This window comes from Cloeon dipterum, chromosome 4 (assembly GCF_949628265.1).
Source record: "Cloeon dipterum chromosome 4, ieCloDipt1.1, whole genome shotgun sequence".
Taxonomy (NCBI): domain Eukaryota; kingdom Metazoa; phylum Arthropoda; class Insecta; order Ephemeroptera; family Baetidae; genus Cloeon; species Cloeon dipterum.
In genome coordinates, this window is record NC_088789.1 from 25,731,255 (window position 1) to 25,748,144 (window position 16,890).

The following is a 16,890-nucleotide window of genomic DNA, read 5'->3' on the forward strand; positions in this document are numbered from 1 at the left end:
TGAACAAATTATTTATCGGTCAATTGTTTAAGGCGTCCAACAATTTAAATAGTTTTCAATTGTTGCTCAGTATCATTCCACTTTAAAGATATTATATGTATCGTCCTGGTCCCGGCAAAATCGCGCAACGTTCAACAAACACCCAAATTTTCATTGTCGAATTGAGTGTTGACCTTTTCTTGCAACAATTCGCGTTTGGTTGTTGAAAGTTACGCAATTTTGCCGGTACCAGGACGATGTAAAAGATGATATTTATTTTTTTTTTGGAACGGAATTTTGATCTGTTGCTTGTCTTACCACCTCACCGTCGGTTTTCCACGCACTTTCGCAAATAAAATCCTCGTTGCCTCTCGCTTTCTATTTCCACTTAGACAAAATACGAACACCCAAGAAGCTTAGGGTTTAAAGTGGGTCAAAAAAGTGGGTAATAAAATTTCGAAAAATACAGGTAACTCGCCTATATTGTTCATGTCATGCGCTGACCTTGTCCATTGTCCATTGTACCTTTTAACTCGTAGGCTCCATTTATCTTCATTTCAGCGCTTTTGTGTCGCTTCGCAAAATGATTTTATGATTTTGCTGTTCCTTTGAAGTGGCAACTTTCAGAAGGTGGTAAAGAGGCGCAATAAAATCGTTTCGCTCCGCGTTTCACTTCTTCAAAAGGTGCAATAAACTAATAAAGTGCGTTAAATGTTCTTGGTATTTTTATTGTGGCCGAAAATGCTTATGGGTCAACCCTTAGTTGGACCAAGTAATTTATTTTGTCGTCGAGCCGGCTTAAAAAACCCAATCCCCCTTCAACTAGGGAATAACTCAAACCTCATTCTTACACGCTCTCAGAATAGAAATTTCAATGCATTTTAATTATTGCACATTCTTGTTCAATCACAGAGCGAAAAAGGTGCAGGAAAAACGGCTGAAAAAGCTTTCTAGGTGTAGCCTAGTGTCGTTCACTGTCCCTGCAACCTGAATTCCTAGCGAACGGAATTTTTCTGTTCCGTTTCTGCAAATTTCACAGTGATTTCAATTTTTCCCGCGAAACTTTGTTAATATGAAACCCCAACCACACCAAAAAATTAGAAAAATCAAATGGAATCATGAGAGATAATTAAATTTGAAGTTTTTCTCGTGTTTTAAAAATTTTCAGCCCCACAACTTTTCCTGAAAAATGAATGCACAAGTTAGAAACCCGTTTCCGGTAGGTTAAATATTTTTAATTTTTGTCGAAGATAGCCAAAATATGAAAATATAGCTTATAGTTATATAATTGGTAACATTTACAGGGAAATTCATATTTTTCCTCCATCCAATGATTTTCTACATGCGATTTTCGTTGAAAAACAAAAAATATACTCCGGAAAATGAACGTCAATTTGATGTTTCAAGCTGATTGAAAAATGTTCGTTTATTTTAATCGAACTTTTTGTGGCAGATTAAATATTTCTAACGCCTGCAATTTGCCGTATATGCAACCCGCTCGAATACAGTTTGAGTCAACGGTACCAATGCTGCTCTCTACCAGCTGGTTGCGCAACCGCCGCAACCACTAGCGGCACCAGCACAAGATTTTGAAAGCAGTTTAGCATTATTTCCGACTGTCATTCCGATTATTTCCAGATTTTACAGATTATTGTCGCATCAGCTTACCAAATCGTTAAAAATAATTTTGTTTATTAGAACGCAATAAAAATTGAAGAAATTTTAATCGCCTGGAAGGTGAATTAAGAAGAGTTTAAACCGGTTGTGCGCCACGCCCCCGTGATTACGAGTGGCCAGCGGCGAGTGTCACGCCACTGTTTTTGCTTCGGTTGTCTTTGCGTTGCCCTCGCCGCTGACGGCTGACGCTAGTAACTTGTTAGTTGTCCTTTTCTCGAGTGTGGCAGGTTGCTGAGGCCGAAGGGTTGAGCGCCTCTCTTCTCTCGCTGATACGGAGACCGCATGTGCGATAAGACAGACGGTCTGAGATTTCCCCAATCGAATCGCTGTTTAGATAATCGGCTAGAGAGGACGTGTACCGTTCGACCCACGGCCGGCCAGTCTGCCACGATCCGAATTCCGACCTGGATTTCTCTACGATCGAATTAGCAGGTGAGAAATTAATTATTTTTTGATTTGCATGAAGATATGAAGATTGCTCGTTAGGTTTTCTTTCAGAGCCCAGAATTTGAACGTAAACTCGTACTCCTGCACGATTTTCAACCCTTTGCGCACCGCACAGCTGCTTGACAGTTAGTTGTTTGTGTATTCTCCGGTCGCTGCATCCTGTCGATGAATTGCGAAATTACTGAGACTGATTGTCGAGCGTTCTGTTCTGAAATAGGTTTTAGTCCCGTAACTCGTAAGAGGACTGCTTTTTGAGCATTTTAAATTAAATTAACGCCGCTTTCAAGAGTCTCAAGCCTCAAACCGGCAAAAAAATAATCCGCATGAGAAAATTTATCGATTTCTCGTGGTGCGCCTGCTTTCCCTTTGCTGCATTTCTTGTGCATTGTGAATATTATGGTGGATTTCTCGACGGCCTTCAAAAGACACGTTGTGTCTGCGGCTTTCTTTGCTGGCCACAGAAAAATCGCGTCACTCTCTCATTCAGGCCCTAGTCAAATTGTTATTTTCGTCTCTTTTCTCGTGACTTCATCAAATTCGCGTTCGACACCATGACTTGTAATATTTTACTACTACTAAGGAGCATTATTATCATTAGAAAGGAGCGAAGCTAAATTCGTTTGTCCTTGAAAAATCGTAATTGCCGGATAAATTTCACATTGAAAAACGGTTGAATGGCTTTTAAAATAAAAACACTTAATTTATTCCAATCTCAATGACAAATATTAAAATTAATTACAGTTGAAAATTTTTTTAATTAATACGATTGGTTGAAGGGTGCTTTTTATTCACTTTATTAAATTTAGAACAATTTAATTTTTCAGTGTTTTAGTATTGGACCACAGATTATGAAAATATTTAAAACGTCCTTAGTAACATTAAAAAAATCTTGTCGCGTTGTGAGCAGAAAAGAAAGCAGCCGCTTACTGATAGATAAAAAGATACATATTCTTTGATTGCGACATGTCCACGTCCACGCGCTGCGCGACTGCTTACAACGACCTGCTCAATTGCTCGCTCGCTCGGCCAGTCTTCTTGATTATCTCTTCCAGAGCAGAGACAAAGCACGCATGTTAATAGAATGATTTAGGCCAGCTTACCGATTATTTTGGTCGCTTTATCTCGTGGGTTTTCTCAAGCCATCAACTCCAAAATGTAAGAAAGCTTCAAACTGGTTGTAAGCCATTTCAATTTTTATTTCGATTGTAGAATTTAGCGGAATTTAGTGTTGATTTTATTTTAAATTGATATAATTTCGGATCTGTCCCAACCAGAGGAGTGTGTCAAGGAGCCCAGAATGAAAAAAAACAACGTAATTTCATTGCCTACTAAATCGTATTTTAATTATCATCTTAGTTGCAGCTTCCAGTAGATTAATTATTTCATAGATAAGCGTAAGAACAGGAGTACAAAACTGTAATAAATCACGATCAGAAATTTCGCATATTAAATAAAATTCTTTGTGTACAACAAATAATTTAACACGGTTTAACTGTTAAAAAAAATTAAAGGTAAAGCAATTTAATATTTTTAGCATTTTTGAACGGTTGAAATGGCTTATAATTGCATGATTTATGCTCGATTATCTTCCCACAACGATTGGTTTCTCAGAAAAAAAAATTAATTGGTAGTTATGATCAGCTAGTAACCAAAACCTTCTTTGAATTTTTACTGAATGCAGACATTTTTTGTGTTTCAGACTCCATTGCGCTTGTCACTGTCCCAGCTTTCAAGCTTGCAAGAAATGGCTCTGTTTAAATTTTCCAAGTCATTGACATCACTGAGCTTAGTTAGTCCGAGACAGCCCGCCTTCGGTCTCAAGGTAGGATTGGAAAACATCCGATCGCTTCGATTTCAAGGTCTTAATCGAAATTCGCCTGCTTGCAGCTGGTCGGTGCCATGAGTGGGAACGTCAGCGTGCGGCATAGCAGCGGCAAAAGCAAGGGAGGCGACCGCATCAAGGACCTTCACATCAACCAGCTCACCCAGAATTTGCATCTGGTAAATTATCTTGATTCCTAGGATAATTTCTGGGTGTTTCCATGAGAGATTTGATCAGGATTAAATTTTTGTTACATTCTGAGCCTTAATTATGCGTCACAGTATGCGTTTTTTGCGCGAAAAATCAGCAATTACGTTGAACTTGTGGTACATTATATTAGAGAGGCTTTCGTTCAAGAGTAAGCGGTGGCCTGCCGGGCCCATAGAGGCCGCTCAGCAGTCCCGCGGAAAAAATAATGTCAAATTCGTGTTTTTTGGAGTTAAAAAATTCATAACTCGGACCCAACCGGCGTTAGAAACGTTTCTCGTGGAATTCCGCGTTGATTGGGCACCATTGCCGCCCCCCACCCCCTGATATGTGCCTACAATCTCGTTCTTGAGCACCCTCAAAGCGTTTTAGTGGTCAAATTGCACTTTATTGTGTAAGCTCTCGACTTGGTCATTCCAACAGTGTAGATCTTGCAAATCAAACCAATACAGATCCTGTCAAGGCGTCGTTCAAGTGGCTACAAATTTTAATTTTAATTATATTAATTGCTAGAGGGCTACCCCGATGCCAGGGTTCGATTTCTCAAATTTCTCATCTGTTTTTATGGTCTTGTTTGTCTCCAAGCATGTCCTGAGGGTAAAAATCAACCAATCGTACGGTTTTGTTTTCTCAATCTTTACCTGAACTCAAAAACACCTTCTTTTAACCTTTATTGATTCTTTGTTTCTCAAAAACTACTAGTTTCATCATCCTGGAGACTTTAAGATATGTTACGAAATTACACTCACTTAAGGCAACATTTTACCCCTTACAAAAAATCCTCTTAGGCTTGTCTAAATGGTTCTTCTAGCACCATTAAATTCGAGATAATCTGATTATTGTGGTATGAAATAATGTGAGAATTTTAGAGCTGATGCTTTTTTTCTCTTAAACTATATAGTTATTTTTATTTGAAATAAAAATTTGCCAACAAAAAATGTGAAGGAGTTTTGTCCTTTGAATTTTACTGTCAATTAAATTATGCACCCTTATCTATATTAAAGCTAAAAATTTTCCCTTTATTTCCAGTTCACGACAAGCAGCACAAGGAGGTCTCTGGAATATGGCAGTGGGACGCCAGCAGCGCCAGGGTTGTCCAAGTCGCTCAAGCTGAAGCAGGGTGACAACTCGCAGCAGCCGCTGGTCATCATGCTGCCGTGGCTGATGAGCCAGAACAAGCACATCGCTAAATACGCCAACTTCTACCTGAAGATCGGATTTGAAGTGCTCGCGTGTCGCATTACACCTTGGCAATTGCTTTGGCCCGCCAAGGGCAGTCAGGTGAATCTAATTTTTCTCATCAAATTTGTTTAAAAAATTAAACTTTTTTATATTTATGCTTGGGGTGGTAACCAAGAATTCTGGCGTGATTTGCAGGTGGTAGCCAACGACCTGCTGCACTTCCTGGACGCCAACACTCGCGAACGTCCAATGCTGATCCATGGCTTCTCCGTCGGCGGCTACCTTTGGGGCGAATTGCTCTCTTTGGTGCAGAAGGACGAGGCCAGGTACAAGCCGATGCTCTCTAACATCGTGGGCCACATTTGGGACAGCGCTGCTGACATGCAGGACATACCAGATGGCCTGCCAAGTGCCGTGTTTCCAAGAAATATGATGCTGCAGACCGCCTTCCGCAAATATGTTCGGTAAATATGAAGACAAATTTAAAAAAAAAATAGAATTTTCGTAGAATCGAAACATTCCACTACTTAAAAGCCTAATTTAAAATTAGTTCACATCCTGGTGTGTAATAATTCACTAGAAACGGTTTCCAGGTACCACATGCGGACCTTCTATGAGGGTGCCACGCAGCATTACATTAGATCTAGTCAGATGTACCACAGCTCAATGGTACGAACTCCAGCCTTATTCTTGGTGTCCAAGAGAGATCCAATCGGCAAGCCGGAGAGCAACATGAAGGTCGCCGAGAACTGGCAAGCGCTGGGAATCGATGTAATTTTCCCTTTATAACCTTTGACTGAAACGCTTTGACTGAATGTTCTAAATTGCAGGTGCGCTTCAAGGTCTGGGACGATTCGCACCACGTGGGCCACTTCCAGAAATACCCCGACGAGTACATCGCGGAGGTAGCTTCATTTTTGGCCAAAATTGGTCTGATGCCCGTCGCCTGCAAAGCCAGGGCCAAATTGTGATCATCCAGTGGTGTACCTGACATTCCCATGTAATTTACTACTTAATTTGCCATTTGCCTAAGTTCCCAGTGTACATAGTCACTAGGTCTTTCAGGCATTTTGTTTTTTTTTTATACAAAATTGAATTTGTAAAGAAAATATCTAGTTTGCAAGTGAATAAAGCTGTGAAATAAAAGATCAGTCACGCCGGAAAGGGAATTCAACTAAAAGTTGGCTTCTAGTGGTTCTAGACACTCTAAATTTATGCAAATGGCTCTTTCGCGGTCTATATCATTTAAAAATTACATCGCCTGCTGGAGTGGCAAAGAGTAAAGAGAACACTGTCTGTAGATACTCAAGCTTATCATTATTATAAAATTTTACATTTGTTTGTTATCAAACGATCGCACCACATTCTTCTCGAGTATGTTGATTCAACGAAACAATACATGTTATGCACGCGCTGTGGAGATTAGTGGCCAGGTGTGTCTTGAGAGCCCTTAAAATTTGTATCATTGCATTCACATTATCGTCCTATATAGAAGCGTATTTCTCGCTCTTGGATATTAACTCTGTTAATTTCTGCTTGCATCCTGGAAGAACTGAACTCTCTATACAACCCATGTTATTAGACAGGTGTTGTTTTGTGATTAAAAATAAATCTTTTTGACGTTCAAAATGCACTTTCATTTTTGAAATTAACAATTAATTATCCTATAAAATTGATTGTTGTTTAATGCTTGTTTTTGGAAGAATTTAAGCGCTCATTTCATATCAAAACATCATTTAAAATCATTTTAAAAATTGAGAAAAAAAGCATGATAAAATTACGGAAAGATAAATTCGTCATGGTAGCAGAAAAAATCGCGCATATAATTATATAGCTCAATCAACAATCAAATGCGAATTTCCTTCTTGCAAGAAAAAGGCAACAAACAATTTAACAATTAAAACTTTGTGTGTTTGTTGAGCGATCACTATGAATTCATCGCAACGTTAGCAAAAGTTTTCCCGCTAAAACAACTTAATCTGTCAATGGATAGATAAGTAACGTTTCGGCCCTGTACGCAGATGGCGCACTAGTCGCTTTATTTACAAAATCAGATGACAGCAACTGCTTCGATAACAAAGAATGATTCACAGCTAGAGTCAGAATTTTAGTTGATTGTACCTGATCCCATCATTCCCTAAACGCCTCAACGCTTGATTTGGATTAAAATTGAATTTTCCTCAAATTCGTTTGCGAAGTAGAGGTAAGAACAATTGTCAATTACTTTAAGCCATCTATGTATCTACATACCTTAAAATAATATTTTCTCCAAGGAATTCACCATGGAGTGGTTGTTTGGGCGAAGAATGACTCCTGAGGAGATGCTGAGGAAAAATCAGCGGGCCCTGAACAAGGCAATGCGCGACCTGGACAGGGAAAAGGCACGAATGGAGCAGCAGGAGAAGAAAATCATCATGGACATAAAGAAAATGGCAAAGGAAGGACAAATGGTGGGATGTCAATACAAATGACGGTCTTGTTCTAACAATTTAATGCTGTTCATTCAAAGGAATCTGTGAAAATCATGGCCAAGGACCTGGTGCGGACGAGACGGTACGTCAAGAAGTTCATGCTGATGAAGGCAAACATCCAGGCCGTGTCACTTAAAGTGCAGACCTTGCGGTCTCAGAACGCCATGGCTGAGGCCATGAAAGGCGTCACCAAAGCCATGCAGAACATGAACCGACAGCTGAACCTGCCGCAGATCCAGAAAATCCTGCAGGAGTTTGAAAAGCAGTCTGAAATTATGGACATGAAGGAGGAAATGATGAATGACGCCATCGATGACGCCATGGAGGATGAGGGAGACGAGGAGGAAAGGTAATACCATTCCTTTTAATTTTTATAAATATATAAATTGAAGCCAATTTTATTTTATGACTGTTAATGACGACAATATTATTAAGTGTGTCGTTTTGAAATATATGTCAATGTTGTGGTAGCTATGTTATCTGTTTCCACACAATATTATTTAAAATCGTGACGTCAACCAACCACTAAATGTGCGAAGTAGACAGTGGTGCGATTGGTTGGCGGCTTTAAAAACTGAGCAACAGTTGATCCATTGGGAAGTCCAAATAATTCTAATCTAAAACTTCCTTTCAGCGACGCTGTGGTTTCACAAGTGCTGGATGAGCTAGGCTTGCAGCTGACGGACCAACTTTCAGGGCTGCCTGAAGCAGGTGGCTCCCTTGTGGCGCCAAAGGGAAAAACAGCCGTCCCTGCGGCCGCCGGGCCTGTTTCTGACGCCGACGCAGATTTGCAGGCAAGACTAGATAATCTGCGCCGAGAGTAACTGTCCACGGCCGCTTACTTATTATTATGCTGAGATTTTTGGCAATCTTAGCTCTTCATTTCTTCATTCAAAAGATCGCTTGTCAAAAATACGAAATGGTTCGACCAAAGACTATTGATTATTCCGCTGCCAATTTGTTGAACACTAAATATTATTGTAAATTATGAGCTAACTAATATATGTTAATAAATTTTAATAAGAAATCACTTTTAGTGTTTCGTCTGGGGTAAATTAGCAATGAAAATTGGGCAATTCCACTTAACTACATTTTTATTACATGAATAATCGAAAAATACAAGAAACTCTTGCATTCCTTGAAATACAATGAGCCTTTGGTGGAGGGGGTCATCGACACGCTGTGCGTCCCTCATTCTTAGTGTGTAACAGTTAAAATACTCCAGCACAAAATGCCAAGCTGTATGCTCTGATGCTTTTGATTCGATTGAAAACATAACGTTGCATGATCAATTCCAGTGGAATGTGTTCGATGAATAAAAGCGGCCAGAAAAAAGTGGCTCAAACATCTATCAAAAGTTTGAGAACGATGAATAACATTGATCGTGTCTTTAAGAACATGAGGAACATAAAGTCTCAACAATAAGGATGAGAGATAGGGAAACATCTAAGAAATAACACTTAAAAAATTCATAAATTAATGATGCAAAGCAAATTTACAAGGAGCGATGAGGAAGTATAGTGTGTGACATTCCAGAAGAGAGCAACAAATACATCCTGAACAGCAACTCCGCAGAGACCAGCAGGAAGAACAACAATCTTCACCGTGGGAGGGCCGCCACGTTTCCCCAAAGGGAAACGAGCAAAAAACTTTGGGACTCCGTTCGGCTGGGCCAAACGTTTGATATTCTAAATGAGCATTCTCGATTTGGTTCAGTCGCGTCTCGTCGAGAGATCAATTGAGAGTCGGGTGTCTTCGCGACGCTTGCTTCAGGACAAGCGTGCGAAGTTGGGGTTTTCACACCGCCAGTTGACGGCGTTGGGCCCGAATTTGTAGACTAATCTTCTGTGTGTTACTGGTAGGAGGATTTGGCTTTTGTAGTAATACCTGAAACAAGAAATGGTGCAAAATTAAAACCGAGCTCTACTCAGAGAAAATTCGTGGCCAAGGAATGAAAAATCCAGGGTTGCGAGTGACCGAGATTTTTTGAAAATTATTATTAGAGGTCAAAGCCTTATGTGGTAAAAAAAATGTTTTCAAAAAACCTGAGGTGACTAACCCTGGGAGGTCGTTCTATTTACAAAGCAGCCAGGATATACAGAAGCCAAAGTTGAAGCGACTGCATCCTTACGCTTATAAATTACGGTCAATACGAAGTCAAAATTTCGTGGCTTCGCCAGCCATGCGAGTTCGGGCCAAATTTGTAGACTAACTTCTTTGGGTACCGACCATTTTTGGGTACAGGGACAAGGATTTCACGGGTGTAGTAGGTCCTGGACAAACATGCAGGTGTTTGGGTGAGGTTATTGGTTGTCACGACATGCAAAGAGGTTATTTTTTGCGGTTGAGTTTATTTCTTTAAGACGCTCACCTCATCGCTCGGCTCAGCTTCTCGTAGGTCATGTTGGTGTTTTTCCGCTTGTCGCCCCACAACTTGGCCACTTTTTCGCTGCTAACAAAGCGGAAGACGCCGTCGTCGTGGTTCTCCCAGCAGATGAGGCTGGGACAGTATTTCGGGTCCTTGAGCAGATCGCGGATGAACTCCCACAGCTTGCCGTGCGACTTTTCTGAAATCACAAAATTGGGATATTATAATTCCAGTTGGTGACAAAATTTCTAGTTCATATTTGAGGGAGAATGTTCTTTCAGATGAGTCAAAACGTTTTGTCAGCAGAATTCAGTTTGCAGAAGACTTGAAATAATTTTGCCTTGCATAAGTAGATTTTAAACGAAAGGTAAATTATTTTTCAGTGTAAAACAAAATTTAGCGAACAAAATTGTAGGATTTACAAGGATATATTATGTTTATCTGTAAGTTTCCCAAAAACTAAATTTCGAATTTTGTTCTAAATTATTTCATTTTTAGGATTAATTAATTGGCACAAATTTCTGGATAGAATTGAAATTGTCTGAAATTCCCAAGTCTTTCAGCCCATTTCACATAAGGCGGGAATTCCGAGAAGCTATATACGGCGGGGAAACCCCCAGCCCCCTCTTTTCCGATACCCTATTCACTATATGCTTTATATTAAAGCAATTCTCTTTCCTGCACACATACGCTGTTGTAATACCGCGAATCGATAATGACAATCAATTAGTAATAGACACACACCTCTGCGCTTGGCCTTGGTAAGGATGCTGGGAGGGCGGCCCCTCTTGCCGGTGCGTCGCGGCGCCTGCTGGACCTGTGGTTTTTCCTGCTTCTCGAATTCTTCGGCTTCGCCGTCGGTGGAGAGGTCTTCCTCCTTGTAGTAACTCTGTTGTTGCTCCCACGGATAGTCCAATTGCGAGCTGCTTTCCTGCTTCACCTCGTGCATCATCTCGTGATTACCTGGAATCCGAAAGCAAACAAACCCAAATTGACACCTCCATTCACCGATTAGCTTCATTCATCGCGCGCGGAGAATGAATCACGCAGATAGATAACGTGCGTGCGAGACAAGATTTTCCTCGTTGGCTGTTGGATGAGGAAAAACGAGAGCGAAAAAGCACTCACCAGCGGGAAACACGTGGCCGGCGTCCTGCCTGAAGCTCGAAGAGTGAGGGTTGTAGCCGTAAAGATCGTCGCACGCTTTCTGCAGATCCAATGAGCTGACGCCGAGTTTGCTGGCGTAGAGGTCGATGTCGTTGGTCATCATGCGGTACAAGTCGTCCACCGAGGTAAAGTTGAGCTCCTCGACGCGCGACCTTTCAATGCCGTACGAGGCGAACCAATTTAAGATGTTTTCCCTGGTCCACAGACTGTTCGCCAGTGGCTTCTTGTCGTACTCGGCCGCATCCAGCTCTGCGCAACAGCGGGAGAGAAAACGGTCAGATTTATTAGGAGGAAAGTGGTGCTGGTAATACATTAGTTTTGCACAGTTTTCCTCGAACATCACAATTTGATTTCTCGTACCGTGAATATTTGTACAAATTCACGCCAATATTATAGTTCAAACAAGGAAATTTTGCATGAATTAATTAATATAAATAGCGCATCAAAGCCTAGTATCTAAAGTTGTAGTGTTTGATTTAAATAGTCCATTTGCGGCACTTTCAAGCCTGAATTTACTCTAAATTTTCCTTAACGAACAAAAACGTTCTGCAAGACCAGAATACCAAGGGAAAACGCACCGAAAAAAAATGGTCAAATTCGATAGTGTTTGGAAAAAGAAAACGATAAAGCTCCCGTTATTTATACTTCGCTAAATCCACACCTAATGTCAAAGCAGAATTGCAAAAAAACACATTTAAAAAAAATGCAGTGCAGTGGTATAAAATGTTTTTTTTTTAATTTTTACCAGTTTCTTGCAGGCAACGTTTTTACAATCATTTTCGAATTATTATTAGTTTCTAACCTCAACTTGAAAAATTGTCAGAGATGAATTTTTGGAGAAATTGAGGCAGCAAAATGGCAATTTAAAAGGAAATATCCGCACAATGGAGGAAATTTTGAGCACTCTGACCGAAATTTTAGATTTTCACAGAAGAAAAATGGAATAAATTCATTTCTTGCAATTCTTGCGCAAGAAATTGGTTTAAATTAAGCGGTAAAAACCGTTCAAAACCAGTGGTGAAAAAACCGGGTGGTAAGCAAATGCAACCCTGCGTCAAAGTTTTAAGATATCTCAAACGACAGTGGGCGGATTTCACATAAAAAAACGACATAATTCACAATCAGCGAATGATGTTCGATTTTTATACTTTTTGGTTTAGTTGGTGATTATTTTAAAATTATGCTCTAAAAAAATCGAACGGATTATATTGTGGTTTATTTTAAAATCCAGCTTTATTTTGGCCATATCCAATTTATTTGCGGACTGTATAATTTCCTGGTAAGTTTAAATCAACATTTTAAACAGCTTCTCCTAGAAATTGAGCCGAGGAAAACATAATTAACTTATTAAATTTCCTTTTTTTGTGCAATTTTGTTCTTTCTATTCCTTAAACCTTGAAGAAAAAATTTCAAAAAGGCCATTCTCGCACACTCAACGGAAACGAGCGCCCAAAACAGTTGTTGCGCCTGGCATGTGAGGCATTTCCGGCGCAGGAGCACGATAAGAAGTGACAGTTTTTCGGACCCTAAATGATAATAATTCGGGCGAAAAAAGCGTTTTTACTCACCAAGGGACGAAATAGGGATGAGCTTGGAGTTGGCGGTGGATTGCATGGCCATGTCTTTACCCTCAGCAAGCACGTCACATGAACTCTTGAAAATGCTCGAGGTCTGCGACTCGAAGCTCTGAAAGAGGCACAGCCTTCTTCGTAAAACAGTCGAGATTTTCGCGAAACAAAATAATGAGAGAGGCGCCACTGCGGTTTCCTCGTCACACATTAAATATATATGCATGCAAGAGGGGCAATATAAAAAGAGTTCCGAGAATACCCCCAGCAGCACGCTTATTGCTCTTTTATATAGCGCTATACTCACAATTGGGTGAAAGTCGTCGTTTGAAGTCTGGTAGTTCTGGTCAAATGAGAACGGGAACGAGTCAGAACCGTAGTTCATATTCAAATTCTGGAACAGAGCATGATTTCGTGCGTGAGTCGAGGTGGCAGTGGTGTTGCGGCGAGGCAGCAAAATTAGCCAACGTTGCGCGACACGTTCGTGTGAGTCAGACCAAACGATATGCATGATAATATATGAAAAAAAATAATTATAAAAATTTCCAGCGGGAATTTTATTACCTCCATGGATCCGAAAATGGGGGTAACGGGTCCGGGACGGTCGAAGACGATTTTTCTAGCCAACATGCAGATTGCGTAATGTCGATGACAAGGAAGCGTGTTGCAGCACGTGCGTGTATATTAATGTAAAATGACAGGAAAAGAAGGCGCGGAAAATTCGCGTGCGTGTCAGCAGCCAGGACTGACTAGGAGGACGAGCGGGCTCCGCGGCGGGGCCTTCCTACCTGCCTGCATGTTGCCAATCATGTGTCCCGGAGAATCAGGTAAAAATGCGCGAGGATAAACGTGTGCAGCGGCGCGCTATCCCACTCATCCGTCATCCGAGGAGGAAAGTCAGGGCTGTAAATTTCATATCTGCCGGGACTTTCCAGCGAGCTGCTCGACCAATCGGAGGCGCCGTTCAGCCGCGTCACCATGGCAACCGGCCGCTACGTACAAAATCTATATTGCCCTACTACCTCACTGACTCAACGAGGAAAGTATTGCAAATAGCGCCGCGTTCTGATTGGCCAGCGCCGCGGTACGATTCCACGAACTGATGACGTAGCCGAGACTGCCGCCTCGAACCGCATTTCGCCCGATCCGAGTGTGTGTGTATGTGTGTGCACCTTGTAAAGAATGAAAGGTGAACGGCAGGCAGCAAGCAGGCAGGGCCCTGATTATCTCGCCCGTGTGCGTAGATGCTAATTATCTGGCGACGCAATTATTGGCTCCAACCGCGAGCTGACCTCATCCAAACGCGCAATTTCAAAGCCGGAAAATTTTAAAAACAATAATAAATAAGTAGAATGAAATTAAAAAATTTTAAACAAAAAGGTTATATAACGATTAAATATTTATATAATTAATTTAACCCGTCATATATTCAAATCATTAAAAATCAAAACAATAATGGACAGAACAGCTGTGACTCTATTTGCTATTTACCGCATTGTTGTTGTAATTCCATCCGGTCCAGTGGGAAAAGCGAGGTGGCAGCTCCACAGACCTGAGCATCGCAGAGGCTGAGCTCGTCTGCCAGAGTGCCAGCAAATGCGCGCCCCCAAGGTGCGTGCGGCATAATGCTGGCCAGGGCGCCGACGTGACGCGATATATTATTTGTCTACCCTTTTCCTCATCCACGGCGGCGGTGCGAAAATAACATAAAGATACGACACGCCGCGATAAAATTATCAGCCTCATTTTTGCGGTGCACCCAATTTGTAAAATGTAAACCGCGAGGTTAATGAGGAAAACTCGTGTCTGCTGTCTGCGCGGCGAGGAAAACGATGAGATAATAGTATTTTTTCAGCGCCGATTGCTGACCCGACCTCGCGATTTCGCGAACTCACACTCACACGTCTCACTGGCCAAAAATGATAACAGTCATGACTCAGTAAGCGTCCAAATAGATTTTAATGACAAAAGGGTTGAAAGAACTTTGAGCGCGCTTATTGAGTCACCACAACAAAGTAGGATTTTGCGAATTTTGGTACTTACATGATGTTGAATTGGGGATTCCGGCGGCATGGTGCTGGAAAGGAGCACCTCCGATTGCCTGCCGATGTAGAACGGGGCTGAGGAGTACTCCAAAGGGTTGGCACCGAAGAAGGGCATGTAGTGGTCCTCGAGCGGCGAAATGGCCTGCAGAGGTGGTGCCCCGGCACCGTTGTTGATAAGCGAAGTACACTCGACGGGCGGCATGAGTCTATAGTGCCTGTTCGCGGCGCGCTCCGTGCTTTTACGTAAGGCTGGGGCCATGTGCCGGCTTTGGTTGCCGCGGATTGGAATTACCGAAGGCACCGCGCGCTGATTGGCCGCAGCCGTTGACGTCACGACCAATCGCAGCAGACAGGCTCGAATTCTGAGAAGCTTGGTGCTCTCTTCTCTGTTTACCTCCGAATGAAAACACGTCGCTGGATCCAATCTCTTATTCCAGCACGCGGCTACAGGTGGTGACTCACCATATTCAGCAGGCCAGCAGCATCACATACGTCGTACGATTCGGGCGTTGCGTTTTTCGGCTGACTTTTCGCAGAATTGCACGGCCCCTTCTGCAAATCGAAGAACGCGATGAGCCAATGAACCGCGATTGCGGAAAAACAAAGGATATTAAGCATTCAGCTGGTTTTGTTTTTGTTTTTATTCCGTTTACTGAACCGCGTAAGCGTATTTTTAAATGCGGTTGGGAATTAACGAGAGACAGATATTTTAAGTAATCCAGGAACCTGTTTATTAATACAAATTTTTCACGACCTTTCAAATGGCTTTACAGAAAATCTTTTTTACTTTTTTCTGATAAACTATCTAAAAAGGTTTGCATGCTAACAAGCCGTGTGCGACAAAATTGCGTCCTTATTGAAAATCACGATGTATATCACAATTTAGGGATTTGCTTTTGTTCCTCAAAATTCGCACACCATTGTGTAGATCGTTAACGAGAAGAATCAAAATCAAGCTGTGAAAAATCATTGACGAAACCATTTAATTTTACGAGATAATCTGAAATTTAACAGTTCCTCAGTCCTAATTTCAAAATTGAAAATTGTAGAGATAAACTGTTGCTAAATTTCATAAACGATCAAACTCAATAACTGCTTTCTATGGTCAACAATGCAAAAAGTTCTTGATTGTTGGCCTGTAAAGCTCTACTACTTGTAACAATAATGATTTTTCTGGATTCTTTTATTGGCAATTAAAAATAATGGCCCTGCAAAATTAAGTCTAGACCAGCTGTAGGCCAGTTTTATTTTAAATCTGTTACATAATTCTTAAAAATTTGTAAAAATATTCAATCTGTTCTGCTCTTTTGGCTGTATATAAATTCAAACCTCTTCCTTTTCGGTCCAATAAATTTACTCTTATCTGTGATACAGCCATTTTCCAAATTTCCATGAGAAAACTGGTTAAAGATCTAATTAAAATAATTCAGAAATCTGGATCCAATATTTATTTTAATTATTTCAAAATTTAAATTGTCCTTGTAACATTTCAGATATCACGCTTGCATCTTGGATTCATAAATTATTTTGGTACTAACCCTAAAACCGAGTTGCATTTTCCTCTTTTCTTTATATATTTATTTTTACATTTTGTTGTTGGGTGTTTTTTTTTTAATCTGTTAACTTATCAACGTGTAGCGCACGATTATTTCTTTTGCTGATTTGAAGCAGGGCGTACAGGAAGCAAGACATTTTATCGTGACTTTGATATGAAAAGCATATGCACCAGAAAAACGCCGGCCGCGGCAGCAGATTTCGTTGCTCCTAGAGCACAACTTTTATCTTTGCCTCCAGAGAGAAAAAAACTTGTCAATTGACCACATGTGTGTTTATCGGCCTGCGTTATTTATTGCCTGCTCGAATTGACCGTATAATATACCAGTTTAATGTATAAAAAAGAACAAATTCAAGTGAATTTTGGCTGTTAAATTATACGACCAACTCACACTCTGTTCCT

The 16,890-nt window shown here is 41.0% G+C and overlaps 3 protein-coding genes across 6 annotated transcripts; 2 read left to right on the plus strand and 1 right to left on the minus strand.

Moving 5' to 3' along the window:
* The first annotated feature begins 1,836 nt into the window (after window positions 1-1,836).
* Window positions 1,837-6,943, plus strand: l(2)k09913 (lethal (2) k09913). The gene is made up of 7 exons (XM_065489827.1): window positions 1,837-2,088; window positions 3,803-3,925; window positions 3,991-4,104; window positions 5,162-5,413; window positions 5,510-5,778; window positions 5,908-6,085; window positions 6,145-6,943. The coding sequence occupies exons 2-7, from the start codon at window positions 3,848-3,850 to the stop codon at window positions 6,283-6,285; spliced, it is 1,032 nt and encodes a 343-aa protein (XP_065345899.1). The 5' UTR covers window positions 1,837-2,088; window positions 3,803-3,847; the 3' UTR covers window positions 6,286-6,943.
* Window positions 6,944-7,348: 405 nt separating this feature from the next.
* Vps2 (vacuolar protein sorting 2) lies at window positions 7,349-8,815 on the plus strand. Its single transcript, XM_065488479.1, has 4 exons — window positions 7,349-7,517; window positions 7,588-7,764; window positions 7,824-8,134; window positions 8,420-8,815. Exons 2-4 carry the CDS (start codon window positions 7,597-7,599, stop codon window positions 8,607-8,609), a joined length of 669 nt encoding a protein of 222 aa, XP_065344551.1. The 5' UTR covers window positions 7,349-7,517; window positions 7,588-7,596; the 3' UTR covers window positions 8,610-8,815.
* Window positions 8,816-8,861: 46 nt separating this feature from the next.
* LOC135942384 (ETS-related transcription factor Elf-1-like) lies at window positions 8,862-15,207 on the minus strand. Of its 4 annotated transcripts, none has more exons than XM_065488475.1 (8): window positions 14,932-15,207; window positions 13,196-13,282; window positions 12,889-13,006; window positions 11,282-11,569; window positions 10,898-11,116; window positions 10,157-10,352; window positions 9,917-10,058; window positions 8,862-9,672 (listed from the first exon to the last, which is right to left on the minus strand). In XM_065488475.1, exons 1-7 carry the CDS (start codon window positions 15,190-15,192, stop codon window positions 9,932-9,934), a joined length of 1,296 nt encoding a protein of 431 aa, XP_065344547.1. In that variant the 5' UTR covers window positions 15,193-15,207; the 3' UTR covers window positions 8,862-9,672; window positions 9,917-9,931. The 4 variants fall into 4 exon arrangements, with proteins under 4 accessions (XP_065344547.1, XP_065344548.1, XP_065344550.1 ...); XM_065488476.1 differs by lacking the exon at window positions 14,932-15,207 and adding an exon at window positions 14,380-14,848; XM_065488478.1 differs by lacking the exon at window positions 14,932-15,207 and adding an exon at window positions 13,453-14,255.
* Between the last annotated feature and the right edge of the window lie 1,683 nt (window positions 15,208-16,890).